The sequence below is a fragment of the Zerene cesonia genome, chromosome 3 (genome assembly GCF_012273895.1).
Source record: "Zerene cesonia ecotype Mississippi chromosome 3, Zerene_cesonia_1.1, whole genome shotgun sequence".
NCBI lineage: Eukaryota > Metazoa > Arthropoda > Insecta > Lepidoptera > Pieridae > Zerene > Zerene cesonia.
This window is the reverse complement of record NC_052104.1, coordinates 8,717,598-8,737,956: the sequence shown is the minus strand read 5'-3', so window position 1 is coordinate 8,737,956 and position 20,359 is coordinate 8,717,598. Positions and strand designations below refer to the sequence as shown.

At 33.3% G+C, this 20,359-nt stretch overlaps 1 protein-coding gene across 1 annotated transcript; it reads right to left on the bottom strand.

Annotated features, from left to right (window-relative positions):
• Window positions 1-350: 350 nt before the first annotated feature.
• LOC119839451 lies at window positions 351-2,083 on the bottom strand. The gene is made up of 4 exons (XM_038365716.1): window positions 1,985-2,083; window positions 1,436-1,557; window positions 1,059-1,187; window positions 351-595 (listed from the first exon to the last, which is right to left on the bottom strand). Exons 1-4 carry the CDS (start codon window positions 2,081-2,083, stop codon window positions 400-402), a joined length of 546 nt encoding a protein of 181 aa, XP_038221644.1. The 3' UTR covers window positions 351-399.
• Between the last annotated feature and the right edge of the window lie 18,276 nt (window positions 2,084-20,359).

Genomic DNA, 20,359 nt, shown 5'->3' with positions numbered 1-20,359 from the left:
TAGCTGCGCCCCTCGGTTTCACTCGCGTAAGTCCGTATCCTGTAGGAATATCGGGATAAAAAGTTGCCTATATGTTATTCCAGCTGTCCAGCTGTCTACGTACCAAATTTCATTGCAATCGTTCAGTAGTTTTCGCGTGAAAGAGTAACGGATACATACACATCCTTATAAACTTTCGCATTTATAATATTAGTCAGAAGTAGGATAGTAGAATTAGTGTAATGCAGATAGACGAGTAGAAATACCACAGTCTACAGAAAAAATATACCTAGATATAACATGCATATATATACCATGCAAATGATTAACATATTCAAGTTAAGCTACAAAGAAACAAACAAGAAATTTCAAAAACTGTAATTCACTATTTTCAAAGGCTATATAATTTTTAACGTACTATCATCCGATAAGAGCTGCCTGGTACATAGACAGGATCAAGAAGCCCACAGCATAGACTACCAGAACGATATCCATGGCTGTGGCACAAATATCCCTGGAGACCTGGTTGCGAGCTAACCGTTGGATGTGATATCTCACTCGGCTACAAGCTCGTCCCATCTGAACTACCAGCAGTTCCGCTGTATTTAACATTGCACTGCAATTATTGAATAATTGTATGTTGGGAGAAATCCCTGGTGATATTTAGAATGTTAAAAGGATAAGGTCAATTTAATTATTCAAAAATTTAAATTTAAATTCTCTTCTTCAATTTCAAATCTGCTTTTCTTTTGGTTTTGATATTATTTTTTTTTATTTGAATGTATCAGATACAACAGGAACAATTTGGTTTTTTAATGAACGAATCTTAATTAATTTACGGATAAAAAATATAAATTTAAGAATCTCTACGAATTGTAAAACTGCCATCTACTATTTTATCCAATAGATTTTATTTACTTAAGCGCTATCTGTACAACAAAGATTAATTTACTATAGCTGATAAAACGTTGACATTCTCTACGTTGGCAAGTACAAATAGAAGATGGCGCTGTATTCAAACTGTTCTAAGTTTTCACGTTAACTCGATAGATGGCAGTAATCTATATTTTAGAACAAACCTTGGCGAGCATCTCCAATGGGAATTATTTGCACTGAATAATGGGAGCAGTAATGCAGCTATGTACCAGAAGCTAGAGCCTAGTCTGGAATCCCGGGATGTAAGGGTAGATCTTTGTATGAGAGGTGGCCTGTATTACATTGACGTAAGCAATAAATGTTTCAATTTTTTTGTATTGACTATAAAAGTTAGAATTTGTATTTGGGATTTATTATACATTTAGGCACTTATTAGGTATCCGGGTGTATTGACATGGAAATTTATTTGCTTTTTCGCGCAGTGTGACACTACGAACCACAGATAACAAAATACTGTGTTGAATAATATCTTTGGTTTCAACAACCAACTGTGTTCGACTATCTATTAATGTTCTATGACCTGCAATTTTGAATTCCATTCACATTGGAGTCTGCTGACCCTCTGATCCACCGGTCCACCTCCCTGCTGAGGTGACTGTCATCCCGCGCCAGGACGTATGATGATGAGTTTGTGATCACGCTCTGGGAAGTGAATTCAAATTACTATATTGAATTGTAATTAGCACTCTTATACTACTCTGATGGATATAAATTTATTATATATTATTTATTTATTTAACTCTTCAACAAGATTGTACATGGAAGGAAACTTAAAAAAAATAATAATAATGATTATTATAATAAAGTGTACAATTTAAATGGCGACCTTATCACTTAGAAGTGATATCTATTTACTTTACTTAACTTTTTTTTAGGATAGTTATAAAAAATAATAATCATTGATTTTTTAATCGGAAGTTGGATAGTATAGATTGAAATTTGAATTTTTTTAAAGCTTTGTATTATTTTTTTCTGATCAATACGAATCCAATATATAAGTAATATAAATATAGGCTCATAATAGATTCTGAAACATTTAGTTCAACAAAATTGTTTAAAAATGTCTCACCTCTGATTCTTGCAATGTTCCCTGCGTGTCCAAATGATTTGGGTTAATATATGAAGTGTCCACCGAACTTTCTAAATACTCTTTTGCGATATCCGCCATTTTGTGTATGTAGGAACTGTGATCGATCATTGAGTTATTGTATTTCAACTATTGCAAACTTATTTCGTAAAAACATTTGTATATTAACGAATAGAAATCGGTCCAGTAGTTAACGCGTGATGCTGTAACCAAGTAGAGATTCATGTTTATATAGAATAGAAGAATAAACCTACATATGATAAAAGAGAAAAAGGGGCACAGATTCAATTCCCGTGGCACATTGTGTCCTGTGAAATGAAAATAAAATGTAATGTTTACTAAAAAGTAACATCAATTAAAATTATAATTTTATGTTTAAATCTATAATTATTATAGTCGACTATCGTTTAAGGTTCGTATTGGCTTGCAACTATCTAATATATCTAAGATATTGTCGGTCCGCCCCGGCTTCGCCCGTGGTACATATATAGCCTATAGCCTTCCTTGAGGAAGAAATGGGCTAACTAACATTGAAAGAATTTTCCAAATCGTACCAGTGGTTTCTGAGATTAGTGTGTTCAAAAAAACTCTTCAGCTTTATAATATTAGTATAGATTAATATAACATTCATCTTATCATTCTATTAACTTGCTTTATCATATTATCATTTAAAAATAGGTACCTGTATTGTGTATATTATTCCATAACGCATGCCAACATAGAATGGCAAGGTTAGGAAATGACTGTTTATTCTAATGTTACATTATTGCGGGAATATTTAAAATGAACTGTGTTTTGTACTAAATGTTTTGAAATTACAAATACCATGTGACAGCTTGTCAATCGATTGTTGTTTATGGATAACTTTACGATTTTTAAATAGAGTTCATATAAAAATTAATTATGAAAAATGTTAAATCGTAAGTTACCTCCATTTGTGTACGCTTTAAAGATTTCAACACCATAATTAACTATTAACCGACTGCTTCATCTGCTTTTTGTTATTCCTAAAACAGTTTTTCTTAATCAATAGGAAAGCGCTGCGTCACAAACACGCCTCAAGCTGATAAGCTGTGTCCGGGTCCCTAAGATAGAGCAGGCTTCCCTAGGTCCCCGTTTGATCTTCTCTATTATTTCCTATTGTATGACGAATGAAACGAACCACGGTACACGTTTATAAAAAAAAAAAACGTCAACTAAAAATTAGTATTGAATAATTTGGACATTTCTGCAAATATTGTAACTAGATGATTATGTTCATTTAATAAATTCAGATAATAACAACTTGTAAAGATAATCAGTTTCTCGTTTAGATTTATGAAATAATATTCCCATACACGAAACTGTGACACAATGAACACTTCTCACTTTTGCCGCCTTTATTTAATATGTAATTATCATTAAAAATTTAATACAGACTGAAGTTACAAAAGTCATATTCTTGATCATATTATTGTGAAAAGTCCATTTATTAATTTTTTCCAAGCACACTGAACAACAGTCACACTTGACCGATTCTAATTAAATTATACACATGCCTGCACCTATAATTAATTTGTTTAATTCAGTAGCCCGTGAATTTAAAATACTTTTTTATCTATGCCTTTGTCATTGTGTGGTCTGTGCAAGGCGATTGGCGCGCTCGCAGGATACCATTGTTCGAATTGACGTCCATTTGAATTTTGAATTTCAGACATCCCGCCGTTTCTTTATTCGCGGGTTCACAGATAAAAAATTATTTTTATTGTCATTTGATATAGAAACTTTTTTGCGGCCTCTTTGATATCGATAAATTAGTTAATTTGAAAACAAGGAATTATTCAAAATGGTGCAGCAAAAAATGTAGAAGATTAATGACTGTAGCTTTCAATGACATCGTAATACAAAATATTGTAGGAATAGTGCTAGACGTAGACATTTTCTATTGTATTTTGTAATGTGTAATGATCATTAAAATAATTATAGCACTTAGAATTTCTACAATTCTTACTAAAATATATTATATTTAATTTGTGTCTTATGACATGAATCAACCTTTTTATCAATATTTATATAAAAATAATAAACAACCAAAATACCAACACATGAATGAATGCACAAAAAATCTCGGCTTTACGCCGTCATTTTGTATGACCACTTTAATAAAAAATATAATGATAATTTTCACACAATGACTCAACAAGCTACTGTTGATGACTTAATCTGGATATCCTGTTATGTTGATCACAAGTAATCTAGATTATAGTAATGACACCTCGTTTGGGATGTGTAAGAAGAAAAAGAGCTCGGAAGCATGCAACGAAAACAATTGTGGCCCTTTTTTTTGGCTGCAAGAATTGTTAAGAGCACAGATAACATAATACTATACTTTAGCGCTTATATATCGTTCTACAAATCGTTTATAAATATATCGTTTTAAGAATTTGTGTTCTTTTAATTTACGAAAATGTGGTCTATGCAAACTTGTATTTTTTTTTATTTTCAATAAGGTATACGTCTATACGTTTATTAATAGCAAAGATGTATACAAATATGGTGGAATTATTGTTTTTGGATTCACATTTCCAATCAATTACTGATTGGGCGTGCAAAATCGAAAGTTCATGGAAAGCATTGCGAATCGATCAATTTTTTTTTACTTGCAACACTTTTTTGTTAAATAGTTAGCCGCCACTGGCCACACCGCGGGACATCGCTACCGTGAAGGCGGGAATTTTTGCGATATTTTTTTTTTGCATTTTGATATAGGTTAGAAATGTCGATAGAAACGAGCTGTCATGACGGAATTTCATTTTTTGTGTTATCTAAGTTTCCGCGAACTTTCTTATTTTGTACTCTTTGTTTTTTTTTTTCATTTGATTGACTTACTCAATTTTTTTTCAATAAAAAAGAAATTTATCGCCAGATTAGAACTTGTACCTTTCACGTTACACCGACCCTATCTGTAACTGCCTATATAATATGTACATATATGTCATAACATTCACAATTATATGAATTCCTATCACCAATACTGATTTCTCTTATATTAAAGCGCTTTTAATTAAACAAAAAATACCAGCAAAAATCACAATTTTAACTCGTTTATTTGATTTCTATAAAAAACAAAATCGGCCATATGTTGACCGAATAGCGTCGTAGCAACCCTTTATTTACCGACGCAATCGTTTAGACCCCTATTATAATATTTAATGCTAAACAAACAAGGGATTTTTCTAAATGACTTCATTGTTGGTCCACTAATCGACTAAATGGGAACATTAAGAGGCGGCTTGCTTTAACTGGAACCGTTACAAAAAATTACAATTCTGTTCTAAAAGTACCGAAAACAGACATATTTTTATATTCTTTAGACGCCGTCTTCAAGTATATTTAGGAATTTCATTATAGAATCCTAGATAGAATCAAGAGAGAGAACCGGTAGAACCTGAGAGAGAGTTATCGTTATCTATAAAAAATGTCACCGACATTCCTGGGGGGTGGTACCACGGTACATTCGGTTGAAAACCCACAGTTATCGCGTAACAAAACTGAATAAAAATACGTTTTTTTTTAAGTTACATTCGGCAATGTAGCTGGTGGGACGCCTGATGGTAAGCGCTACCACCGCCCTCTACATTTGTAGAGGCATAAGGTCCTTTGCAGACCTTACGCCTCTAAAAATGGATTGCCGACTTTTTGGGAAGGAATAAGAAAGGATTGGCGATAGGAATAAAGGAAAGGACTGGGAAGGGTAAGCAAAAGGATATGGGCCTCCGGCTCTTCCACTCACCGAACGAAACACAGCAGAATGCTATTTCACGCCGGTCTTCTGTGGGGGTGTGGTGCTTCCCCGGTGCGAGCTGGCCCAATTCGTGCCGAAGCGTGCTCGACTACCACATACAAAACGTGATAAAACTATTCTATTACTCCTGTTTCGGATCGGCTAAGTTGGCGTAAGGAACAGACAAACAGAGTCAATTTCACATTTCCAATATTAAAAGAAATTATATTTAAAATACCCAAACAAACTACCAAATTAATGATGACATATTCTCTAAGCATCAAATAATTATATAAATATAAGAAAGGTTTCACAGGCTATGGTTAGTTCGCGCTACGATTTATGTAAATTGCGTCGTTTAACCCTTTGAAGCTCTCGGCACTTTTGACCCTTATTATATTTTCGGAGAAATGTCGTAAACAGTATTTTGAGTTTACGTTACATTTCTATTAGAAGACTAATGAAGGGATAAAAGTAAAATATACTAATAAATATTAAATGTTTATGATTGGCATGGGGTGATGCCTTTATGATTATTGTTCTAATATTACAAATAAACAACAATGCTTTTTTACACATGTAAAAAAATATTTTTTACCTTCGAATGATACCATGCAATATCTTAATATATTGGCAATATTGGGATAATGATCAGTATGACTATATATAGAAGTATATCAAACCCTTCCTTGCATTCTCCAACTTTCCCGTATCTCAGGATTAAACGGTCCATTGTAATAATCCATATGTTATTTCCAATATCCTGTTCGAAGTTTAAATTTCAAATTTAAACTTCGAATTCGCGTCAAAGCCTACCCTCCCTTCCGGATCACGTGTCTACAATTCTTTGCAATTCAAAAAATACTAACTAATGAATGCTCTCTCCCTTTTTTGCATGTGTGGTATGTGGATGAGTAAGGGGGATGGTGGTCGCGACAGTTGGTGTGGCGTCTGCCACCACCATATGTTCTTGAGGTTTCAAAATTACCCCTTAGTACGATTTTGCCTTTTGCTTTGGTCTGTTCATTTGAATGGCACGATCTTTATATAATATTAATGAATTATTTGTTTCATTTCTCTGAAAATATTAAGCCCTCGAATAGTGCTCCAAAAGCACTGCTTTAATCTAGGTTCTACTGTCGTGAGCTAAGATGCTATTCTCATAGCTGGAATGCTCCACGCATTATCTTACGAATTTTCCCACGAAAAAATGTTTATTTAATGTGTAAAGGATTCTAATTCCTTTTTAATATAACATCATGTAATGTTCTATATTAGCTTCTAACAGTGAAATCTGCACTGAAATCGGTACAGTCATTCAGATCTAATTAATTAAACAAGCAAACGTTTCTAGGTTGTATTTAATGCATGTCTTGCTTTTAAAAGTTCTTACAGCCATATTGAACTTGAAACAGTAATCTTAAATATTCTAGTCTTAATTGAACTAGTATTGTAGTTTTTAACTAATCTCAGCGAAAAATATTGTTTAGAATTGCATTGATTTTCATTATGTATTTTTTACATCTCACTTCTCTGTGTTTGTTAATTTACTTCTAAACAGCAGTATTGTTATTTGAAAAATACTGTAAGTAAACATATAGTCAAGAATTACTTACACAACATACAAATATATTAATTTAAAATGAAAGAAAAGAGACTTGAGTATTGATCTTAATATCATCACGAAATATTTAATGAATTAAAGAACTAGATCTAGGCTTTAAACTATTGGACTGTAATTTAAAGTATACGACATGTACGTTAATACTTTTTTAGTAATGTTGTAGTTAAGTACTGCACTTATTTATAAAGCTCATAAACATTCATAGACAACCTCTACAAACACGTTGTCAGCTTTTAAGGGACAAGGGATATGAAGAGGATTGTCGACGGGAGTAGAGGAATGGAGAAGAATTAGCTAGATTAAGAGTTACCATTGAAGAGGTTGAAGAAATTTTTTTGATTTTAATATGCCCATGGTGACAGAATTGCTTATAACCGTTAAGTGATTTACGTAATTTAGTACTAGATCTTACGATAAATCTAAATGCACCATCAGCGGTACTTTCACTAGACCCTGGTGGAAAAAAGCATATGCGTTTAGTGTATACTTATTAACAAACAAAAACAACGCTCCCTCAGGTGCTGTCGGTTGTCAAAGAGATGCGCACGCGCCATATGCCGTCCCCTAAGTTGAAGTTTTTTTTAATAACGCTACTTGTATGATGTATTCTAAAAGTTTTTGTAACAATATTTTATTTTATAGTGCATAAAAATGTGTATTTGATTAGTAGTGTTTAAATTATGGCTGACATGAGATTATAAAAGTGAACTAATACATTTTTTTTTACTGAAATATGTACTAAATAAACAATAACTAAAGAAATTCATCTGTTCATCGATTAAAGCTTCCATTATATAAAGTTCGTAAACCTCATTGTTGTACATAACACCTAGTATTATATTATCTGTGATAATACTCAGAATATTAATATCATTTGTGACGAACCAATAAACAGCCATAGTTTTTAACACTAAAAAGGTTTTATGACCGGCATACAATTCGCAGCAGCTAATCTTTTGCCCTCCAGTTGCATTAGCGACAAACCGTCGTTTTTTGCTAAATTTTTACGGCGTATTAAAGCAAATTAGTCAACAAAAAGTGATATTTATTAGTTTCCTAAACAATAAATAGTGTGGAAAAGGATCTAAACGTAACTACTGCGTGATCTGCCATTAAGATAGTGAGCGGAACTTTCTGGATGTATTTTGCGATTGAATTCAGGGTGTTTGGTCTTTATTCTTTACTTCACTACATTGTATAAAGCAATGTCGCTTTCTCTGTCCCTATGTCCCTATGTATGCTTAAATCTTTAAAACTACGCAACGGATTTTGATGGTTTTTTTTAATATATACAGTGATTCAAGAGGAAGGTTTATGTATATAATAACATCTATTAAGCTACTCCGAATTTAACGCGTTCGAAGCCGCGGGCAAAAGCTAGTATATTATAAACAGGAAATTACAGATAACATAATATTACACTAGTATAGGAAATATTTTTATTATTAAATTTAACTCGAAAACTACTCAACCGATTCATATATTCATTTGAAAGCACGCACATCATGAGAAACAATTTAAATCCTAACTGAGTAAACGTAGGCTATTTTTTAACCGAGTTCAAATAGATGAATGGGTAGCCTATTGTAATGATATTCATTTATTTTTCGCTTTTAAGTTTGAAGTCGGTTAAATTTTTGTTAAAAAATAGATATTTTATCTCGGTTCACCGCAAGCAGAGCCTAAGACTGGCGACAAGTTTGATATATTTTTGTGGAATTTAGCTTACTCTTAGTTGTATGTTATTTTAGACAGTCTCTACGTAAACATTTATTTTGCGGCTGTAGGTTTTTTATTAGTTTTACGCAGATACCACTCTTTGATTAAGTAATTAATGAATCTTTTCGATAAACTGAAAGTACGAAATAAACGAATTTTTATTTGCCATACATATACAGTGTATAAAAAAACAATCAAATATATTATTTAATTACATTTATAACGTTTGACTACTTTGTAATACTCTCTCTTCGAACTATATTGGTAGGAACTTCCGTTTTTTTATTATCACATTATCTTTTCGTAGAAGTGTTTAAAGAAACAATTAAAACAATACAAAACGAAAGCTTAACTTATCTATGCTACAATAACTTTACACCTTAGGGCGTTAATAAGTTATGTATATGCTATCATAAAATAAAAAAGACTTATCCTCAAATATAGTACAAGTAAAAAACGTTTTTAGCGACTTAGATTTAAGACTTACAAATCTTTGCTGTTAGGTCTACGCTGGCGCTATAGCGACCGCGAAGTGAAATATACCTTATCACAAAGTGATAAAGCACAAAATCATTCAAACGTTGTATTCAAAGCACTCCGTCTATTGCAGCTTAAAATAGGGATGTCTGTTTGTTCACATTATCGTCGCGTGGACACAATAAATTCACTTTTATTGCTCTCGGTGAGTGACCGAATGGTCATGGGTAGCTTTGACTTCTTAATTTGACAAAAGACTATCTGGACAACTAATTAACGTCGATGAGTTTATCTCAAATAACAATCGAATGTTTAATTTTCGATTTTTTCCTAGTAAATATTGCTAATTTTAAGAATAGTCATTGTTGACTTACATGCTACGATGACATTCGTCAAGTGGTCGAAATCGCTGATAAATTTGTGTATCAGAAACTACGAAGCGTGTAAAATCCGATAGTTTTTTTTTTAATACATGAAGAAAAACTTCAATCATCGGGTTCAAGATTTTATTGGAATTATTCGAATGCTTTTAAATAACTTAACTTCGTAATATATACTTTATTAGCAACTTTACAACATATACTTATCACACACACATATAACATATTACAATAGAAGAAACTCATCTAATCATATCATATTATATTGTGAACAATCGACGTCAACGATTTCAATTGTAGTGGTTTTTTATTTATTCACTCAATCGTATAAAACAGAACGGATTATGAAACAAAAGGGAAGAATAAAGTATACCTGTATACATGTTTGTACAACTTATATAATTACAAATATTTATTGTTTTACCTTTGCTCATTCATATCTCGATACATTCCTACATTCCAAAACACGCGGTAAACTTGTCTAATATATAAAATTCTCGTGTCACAATGTTTGTCTCTATACTCCTCCGAAACGGCTTGACCGATTTTGATGAAATTTGGTAAGCATATTGGGTAGGTCTGAGAATCGGCTAACATCTATTTTTCATACCACTAAACGATAAGAGTAAGGCAGAACAGCGTTTGCCGGGTGCAGCTAGTCTATATATATAAAATTCTCGTGTCACAGTTTTCGTTGCCATACTCCTCCGAAACGGCTTGACCGATTTTGATGAAATTTTTTGTGCTTATCCGGTATCTATGAGAATCGGCTAACATCTATTGTTCATACCCCTGAATGATAAGAGTAAGGCAGAACAGCGTTTGCCGGGTGCAGCTAGTATAATATAACATTGTTGAAACTATTTTGCGACTAATGTTCAATATATTTTAATTTTAAATATAAAACGCATCGTTACATGTTTTGATTGATTGACAGATTGACGTAATATCAATTCTTAATGGGATATAATATCACACGCGGTAAGCTTCCATACAGCCTATTAATTATATCTTTAGCCACGCTAAAATGCAAGGGAAGTCGAGAAGGTATTGCTTAACACAAAAATAGTCTTTAACTTCAACGAGCAAAGTTGAAAATCGTCAAAAATGCAAACTCACATTTACGCACTTTTACCATGGGGCGTATTTCAGTTGCATCAAATAATGGATAGTCATCGATTATTCTATTGATATTTCTACCTAAATACAGTATAATTGCTGGTTCTACACGCAACTGGCTATTAAGAGGTTGCGAAACATCAAAATATTTTTTAAATACTTTTGTAGCAGGGCGTGATAGACCTCTATGGATTTATTTCAATTTTAAATCCAAGGGGTGGGTTTATAATTATGGGTATTAAATCTTTGGTGATTAAGTTGCGAGAGGCTCTGCTTCATTAGCGATTTCTAGATACAGATGGTGATTGGGCTTCTTTATGAATGCTATCTATGCATGTATAACATTAATCGGCTAACCCACTTCGAGCAAACATTCTTACAATATGAATATTCAGGCTCTTGTATGAAAAACACATTTGCAAATGCCCTTCTACACGTGTAGATGTGATTAATATAATATTCTGCAATCTTTGCATTGTTAATGTTGGAACTCACAAGGTAACGAACCTTTTTGTTAATATGAATAACTAGTTGTTGCCCGCAGATTCGCCCGCGTGGTTATAATAAATTTTCATGGGAATGAAGCATCTTATTGCGGTAATATGTACAAAAAAAAAAAAAAAAATCGTGCAACTTACGAAAACCCCAGACTGCTTTCATAGTGCGTGTCTACTAATTACAAACTGACTTCCTACCCAAATTTCACGTTTCTGCGTTCAGCCCTTTTCGTTTTGTTTGAGATTTCGTGATGAGTGAGTGAGTGACCTGAGCTTCTATATACATAGATCATTATGACACAATTCAATATTTATGCTTTTTAATAACTATCAGAAGAAAATTTGAGTATATGTATAGAAATGGTAATTTTACTATATCTACCAGCGTGATATATCAACTTTTGGTACATTGTGTTTTTATTTATATATTTTATTTATTTATAATGCTTTATTTCATCTAAATATCTGCCATATATATTTAAATAAATAAAAAAATAATATGTTTATTATATAGATATTTTTCGTAACATTACGTCTCAAATAGTCTTTCGTAACATTACCTTGTAATAGAGTAATTTCAAATCGAGAGTTGACAGAGAATTAAAAAAAAATAATCATATTTTTAATTTACGGCCCTTACAACGAGTCCCCCCAAAACCGCTGGACCCAATCGATTAAGTTTTTGCTACACGCACTTCTAAATAAAATCATAAATTTGAACATGGCGGTAGGTAGCAAAAAACCGTGCATTATGGTATGCTCCGGGCGGGGCATGGTCAATTTATGACTATATCGTATGGCCCAGTTTTGACCATAAGTGCTTTTGTCATTGTTAACGTTCCCATATTTTTATGAATTTAAGTGATATACGGTAATATTGAAATGTGGTTTATGGGGAATACCTCTTTTGTATTTGTTTGTTTTATTTATTTGACTCGTCATGCATTTTCAAGTACCTGATGTTTTGAGTTTGTATGCTTCATTTACAGACATTACATACATTTTATTAATCACTAGGTTGTACATATCTATTCTTTCATAGCCATTAAGCAAGAAAATTAGAGCCCTCATTTCAATTGTAAAGTATCAGTTATTATGAAGCAAAAATGTTATATCTCTTTTAACGAAAATTGCGAGGACGGAGTAGTATGAGATATTGTATACATGTAGTTTATTTAGAGGAGTTCAGGAGGATAATATTTTTTATTAAATAATACATTGAATCGATAAAAAGCAGAACACATTAGTAAACTGTGATTTTCCCGCATAGTTCCCGCCATCCGTGGAATTCTGGATAAAAATACATCTCGGATTCAAACTGCTTCTGTACAGAATTTCATCAAATCGGTTCAATGGTGTAGTCGTGAAGCGGAGACACACGGTCAAATGCGACTCACAATCAATTTACCAACAGCAGGATGTCATAATGAAAGGTAGACAACATCTCGTCGGATGGTTCCAAATTATCAGGTATTACATTCTATTAGTGGCTTGCAAAAAAGGCTTGTCATCAAAGAGCAATCTTCTGCTTAGACGGAGACTATCAATTAGACTAATGCAATTTAATTTATTACTAGGTAGTATTCATTTTTTGCAGTCGGTTAAAATTGAAAAAGTTACCGCAAAGTTTTGTAAGTAAAAATTAATGAAAACAATAATCAAAATATGAAATTTAAAGTTCGCACATCGGAATAAGTAAAAAATACACATATCAGTAAGGTACCTACAATAAGTGGTTAATTACTTAATTACTTCATTAAATATAAAAAAAAATAACTATGATAATAGAATTGTAAACTTCTATTATATTCTTTAAGTTCATCATTTATTATTTACAACCAAGAGCATATAATCATAAAGCTTAAATCAATAAATTCAAAAAAAATATTAACAATTATGACATGAAAGATATCTAAATACGTCGATCTCTCAACGAGAGGAAATGACAATAACATTGATTTAATTCATAGAATAAATCATAGCATTTACAAAGCTCTGTCTACTATTATATGAAATTAGGCTCACAATAACAAGGTATAATTTTCACGTTTGCGGGCCGAGTTCTTTGCGAATAATTGAATTAGATGCGGTTAGTCTGGTACCTGCGCCTTTACTACGGTTTTCTAATAAGTAGAGAGTATAGAAAAAGCCTCATCATCATCAGCCCATACATGTTTCCATTGCCACACTGGCCTCCTATGAGGGTTCAGGCCATAATCCACGCTGGTCAAGAGCGGATTCGAAGATGTCATATGTCATCGAACCTTTGATTCTTGGACATTCCGGTTTACTCATCGTGTTTTTACCGTTTTGAGCCTAGTGGCCAAATACTTAGGGACACTAAATATGACCAAATTTGATCTGGAGGGTTAGTGTGACGTCTTAAAGGAGTACTAGTTCCAGTGTGGGAAGGTGATGGCGCAAGACGACTTATATAGCTCTGCCATTTTTCCACACTGGAATTTTTTGAATTACTGTTTTGAGACGTCATGGTAACTCCCTTTATCCTGATACTTTTTGAAATGAGAACTGAATATCTTGAGAATGTTTTATTTTTATCAACCTTAAATATGTCTGAAACTAGCTCCGTCCCACGGTTTCACCCGCGGACGGCCAAAAGGAAGTATTTATATAGCTCATGTCTCATTCTGATGTTTTATTATAAAGTTCCAACAGGAACAAACATCCATCCATCCATACTTACAAACATTCGCATCTATATTAGGAGGATTCTTCATAGATGAGACGATAAAAAAACATACACATATATTTTTTTCCGGAAAATGGAAAATTAGCAAAAATAACTTGTATCCACACTAACATGTTTTTAAAAATACTTTCTCACAAAACCCTTTTTTGCACATGTTGGTCACGGTTTAGATATATAGTTAGATTACCAAACTATCCCCGAAATCGGATTCTGTAACCGCTACAGTGTAACCGAATATTTATCTCTAGAATGATATTTTGGTCATCATTAAATATTTTCGATTTTTCTCGATAGATCCGCGTGTGTATCTGACACACCGATCATTAAATATTTAGATAGTAAAATTTGAAAAGAGCAATAAAGCAGAGCCCTTTGAATTCAACAATGTCATTTCAAGATGGCGTCTTTATTTAAATTCGCCATTTCAAGGTAATTGTAAAATTGTGAATGCGTTTGATACGACAGGTCATTTCCCCGTTATTTCTGTGAGTGTGCCCTACAAGATCCCTTGCCTTAAGCCATAACAGATAGAGTTATTAGCCCTGCACGGCCAATAATAAAATTAGCTTCATGCTCTTTCTATAATTTGCTTTTAATGTGTGAAACACATTAAGTGTGTGATATTTGTTACGCAAAATAAAAAGGAAAATGTTAAGTTATTTTAGAATGTATCTTTTTCGAGATTTTTTTTATTATTAAACAGAGTAGAATTAAATTATTCTGTCTATTCTGTCATCTAAATCCTACAAGTCCTACTAATATTACAAATACGAAAGTTTGTAAGGATGTGTGTGTGTTTGTTGCTCTTTCCCGAAAAAACTTCTTTTAAAAAAACAAAAACAACTTCTTTCCGCGTACGGTGAAGCTTTGGAACGATTTACCAGCTACGGTGTTCCCGAACAATTACGACATTGGGGTCTTCAAGAAAAGAGCGTATATGTCCCTGAAAGGCCGGCAAAGCACTTGTAACTCTAGTGTTGCAAGTGTTTATGGGCGGTGGTGAACACTTAACATCAGGTGGCCCACCTGCTCCTTTGCTTGCTCTGCTATAAAAAAAACTACAGGAACAAATGCAATGAAATTTGGTATGTAGACAGCTGGACAACTAGAATAACATATAGGCAACTTTTATCCCGATATTCCTACGGGTTACGGACTTACGCGGGTGAAACCGCGGGGTGCAGCTAGTATATATATAACTCAAAGGTGACCGACTAACACAGTGATCTATCATCGCACAATCCAAACCCCTGGACGGATCGGCCTGATATTTGGCATACAGATAGATGTTATGACGTAAGTATCCGCTAAGATATTATTATGTATATTATATGGGAAAAACTTAGTAGGAAAAGATAAACCCGGGGTCTGTCTATCTTTTCTCCTAAGCGAAGCCGCGGGAAAACCTAGTTATTTGTTAAATTAAGCACAAAAACACAATCCTGTAACATTTCAAATAACAATGTCACAATGCATCCGTTTCGGATCGATGGCGTCTAAAACTAAATCCTCACAACCGAAGCCCGGTTCACGTGCTAGTCAATACAATTCCGGTGTCCGGCCCAGTGAGCTGTGCAAAATGACCGTTGTGGAAGTACAGAGATGTGACCAAGCATCCTGATTTATGCAGTCTTGATACTTGAAAATATCAAAAACATTTAACCTTACTATTAACTTACCTACTTGTAGTATTTAGATATAAACGACTTAACCGGGGCCGAATGAGAACGAATAAACTGTATAGAGATCACCTAGTATTTGCGCGTATTGTTGTATATAACATCTGTATAGTATATTCTTGTGTTTGATTATACGCGAGTATTATACATTTAGAAATTAAAGTCTTTTAAACGCGTTTTTTTCTTTTTTTATTAACTCCACGTTTCGAACACTTTACAGCGATCGTGGTCACGGGGAGACTGTCCCCCGTTCGAATGACCCTCCATAATAATTTCTAAATAACCTCTGAAGTCCAAGTATAAACTTTTAGATAATATACATAGCTATTATTTGTACACATACAAAATTAAATGATTTATCGATCAACTATCAAGTCATGTTAGTCACAGTATAAATTGACATTATTGGCTATTAAGCGGAAGTGCGATATCTTACAAATTCTGCTAACTTCCGCTGTGAAACCTTTTTGGGGAGTTATAGGAAGCAGTAATTTTGTACGCTGTTTTGAAATTCATCCGTTTCGGGGAAACGTTAGGTTTAATTAGAATTTAACGCGGCGGAAATTCAATATGTTTGTTTATTTATTTATTTTGTATCTATTTATAATGAGATGATATTTTATTTAGGATGGATGGGATGGGATGGGTAAATGTATTTTTTTTTTATTAAATGCCTTCATATTTTGTTTTTTACTTAACTACCTAAATAAACGTTTTGCTCTCTCTTTCTTTAAACGTTGGTTAAATGAAATATATAGTTAACTGCAGAATTGGACATATCTTAGTTAAAAAAAGCATTTGTTTTATACTATTCCCAATTACATATTTTTGACACATACAGTTGCGTATGCTCATTTTATCACAATGTTGTTTCAATTTTTAGTTAAAAGTGTTTTTTTGATAATTTTGTCCTAACGTGTCCTAATTAGATTTAGCGCGTCACTTAAAGTAAGCGAAACTTAAAGAGAAATTGCAACTCCTAAAATTTATTACATTTTGGAATAATAAACTATTTACGCGAAGTTTTTTTATAATGTAGCCCGTCTGTTGCCATCTTTTTTACTAAGAAAACTCCATGTTGCCATTCGTAAAAACATAGCACCTGCCTATTGTTACTATCAACAAAAAGCAACCAATTGCAAACCATCTGGTAGCGCATGCGCGAAGGCGCGAAGCCGTACAAACGCCATGTTGCACGAATTGTCACAACTGTCACTTTTCGCGCCTTTTTCTTTTTCTCGGCGCGAACAGATGGTTTGTTTTTTACAAAATCTCAGCTAATTGTTTATTGCGTGGTGTAATTAAGCGATTAATTGGTGTAATCTTTCGGTATTTTGCATACTTTCGTGTGAATCTTGGCAGATGTAGGTCAGGCTTGAGAATTTGTGACAGGAGGGATTAGTGGTACGAATATTTTCTCATGGGAATTAATTATGGTGAACTTGATTTGCGACTCATTAAGAAAATTAAATGAATTTGCATAACTAATGCGGGAGGTCAACTCTACTCTATAATTTTATATTGGCTTTGTTAATAAATCTGTATCAAAAATACATTACTATTAATGCATATTGGCGCCAGTATATTTTTTTTCTTAATTAATTATCTGTCACTGACATCATAAATTAAGCTTAAATTATTTCAATATGACCAAGTACTTAAAAGCTTACATAAAATATTATGCTGACATAGTTGTGATTGTTTGTTAAACCTTCGAAAAACTAAACTGTTATATTGGTAACTTTCAGATTATTGCATCTAAGATTCTAAGATACAATCTACGCTTCCATCAACGCAGTGAGCATATAATTTAGATTATAGGGGAAATTCTATATTTCTCTCAAGTCTCATATCATCAACACAAAATCGTACCACAATGTAGCGTGACATGAATAAAAGACAAACAAACAAACGAACTTTTTGTCGTACTTATAATATTATAGAAAAGGATTATAATATTACAACGGTTATAGTTTTAAGTAGATAAGAAAGTTAATGTGCAAATTAAGAAGCAATTCGAAGAATTCTAATTTAATACATCAAATTTAGGTTATGCACAAAATCATAAAAAAGCATTGGTGGCTCAGTAGTGAGAACCTCGGACTTCAAAATTGATAAGTCGGAGTGAACCTGAACCTGAACCCTCATAGGAGGCCCATGTCCCAGCAGTGGGAACATATATGGGCTGATGATGATGATGATGACAAAATCATAATTTTATATGTACTTTAAAAAAAAATTACCCAACATAACGCTAACATAGACTATATATTCAAAAACGGTAACTGTACAAGTTAATTTAATTTTTTTTTTTATAATTAGCGTAAATCAGTTTGACCACACATTAAGCGTGTGCGCACCGAGGCGTGCCAGGCGCCTGGTGGCTGAATCCGTACTAGTGCTCACCCACTAGCCTACAGACTGTTAGGTTTAACCTACACGACCTAATGGGCTACTGTTCGGTAGGTTTAATGATTCTGTTTTGATCTGGGAAGTTACTATAGGCTTATAGACTGTAGTTAATAGGTTGTCTGATAGGTTTATTATTGTTAGGGTTATGTGTCAGTTAAAAAGAGCTGTCTTCAAAAAAATTCCATAGCATTTTTTTAATTAATTTAAAAATAAAGGTCTGCTATTAAAATAAAAGTCTTTATGATGTGCAGGAACTACCAGAACCTACTAGTATCCTACTAAAATTATAAACGCGAAAGTTTGTAAGTGTGTGAATGTGTGTTACTCTTACACAAAAAAACTACTGAATCGATTGCAATGAAATTTGGTGAAATTTGAAAATGAAACGTAGATAGCTGGACAACTGGAAAACAAATAGGAAACTTTTTATCCCGATATTCCTACAGGATACAGACTTACGCGGGTGAAACCGCGTTGCGCAGCTACTATCACATAAACTTTTATCCATATTTTAATTTTTGTATATTACTCTACTACACCGAAAAAGATGTAATTTTCACACACATAGCTTACATATATGCTGACTTAGCCTGTTACTAAGATTTGTATAAGACAAGAAAATACAGTAGAAAGCTAGTAGTTTTTAATGTCTACCTTTTATTTTTGTAGACAATATTTAGAAGGGTTGTTTGTGGAGAAATGTAACATCCCAAGGTATTGTGGGAACTCGTTTTTGTGTAATTAAAAAAGTTTGTAATGATAATGTACAAAAAGGACGGAAGACTTCCGCAGCATCTTTAGGTTTGGGATACACTGGGTACACTCGTCCGATAGAATGAACGATTAATATCATTTTGATAGAGAACTCAAAGTCAAACTACAATAAGACTCTAAGGTCATACATACAAGGTGGTCTTAGGTCAATTAGATAGAGTTTTGATAAAGAATATACATTTCTAACAGAGAATGACTAGACATTAAGTTCGATACATTTAAATATTACTCCTTATTTTTGTATGTACAGTAACTTAAATATTAAAACCGCAGTAAACTATGTATAAAATAAACATGTACACAAATCAACAACACAAACTACTAGTTCACAGTCAGTGCGTTGACTACAATCGCTTCACAAAATCGTACTGAGTGTGTCACGACCCTAACATCACTACCTGTCTATAATGACGTCCTGTATCAAAATGATTGTGGTTCCCATATCATTTCACTGTTCTAAGAAACTATTACAAGTAACAAAAGATTTATTTCACTGAGGAAACCAGGATTGACAATAGAAATTAAATATCTTCTTCATAAGACGCCTTTGTTAGCTTCACCTGTATGTTTGTATGTAACTGACTCCTTTAGACTCGATTTTGACCCACTTTAAACGGACAGATTTAAATCAATTTTTGTACACTTATCAAGGACTAGCTGAGCCCCGTGGTTTCACCCGCGTAAGTTTGTATCCCGTAAGATTATCGGGATAAAAAGTTGCCTGTATGTTATTCTAGTTGTCCAGCTGTCTACGTACCAAATTTTATTGCAATCGGTTCAGCAGTTTTTGCGTGAAAGAGCAACAAACACACACATCCTTACAAACTTTCGCATTTATAATATTAGTAGGATTATTCACGGGAATAAAAATATTTCATGACTTTTTTAACACGCTTTTTTAAATTTTCACAAAAAATCATGTATGTTTGTATGTTTGGACTCGAAGAGGAAGAATGTCATAGCCGTGAAGAAAACAATTTCTTCACGATGATTCTTATAATTTCCAAGGAATTTTCCTTTGACCAGACAGACTAAGAACGGTATAAGATTGTAATCGACGGCATGTGACATCTGCCAACCCGCACTTGGCCAGCGTGGTGGATTGTGGCCTGAACCCTCATAGGAGGCCTGTGTCCTAGCAGTGGGAACATATACGAGCTGATGATGATGATGAGTTGCTACGTAACCAGAAATTACATTTTG

Excerpts from the sequence above, each read along its gene's own strand:
- LOC119839451 (XM_038365716.1), bottom strand. The coding sequence starts at position 2,083 with ATGGCGGATATCGCAAAAGAGTATTTAGAAAGTTCGGTGGACACTTCA. Across the intron at positions 1,188-1,435 it reads AATGGAATTCAAAATTGCAG|GCCACCTCTCATACAAAGAT; the intron begins GTCATAGAACAT and ends AATGTAATACAG. Across the intron at positions 596-1,058 it reads CATTGGAGATGCTCGCCAAG|TGCAATGTTAAATACAGCGG; the intron begins GTTTGTTCTAAA and ends CAATAATTGCAG.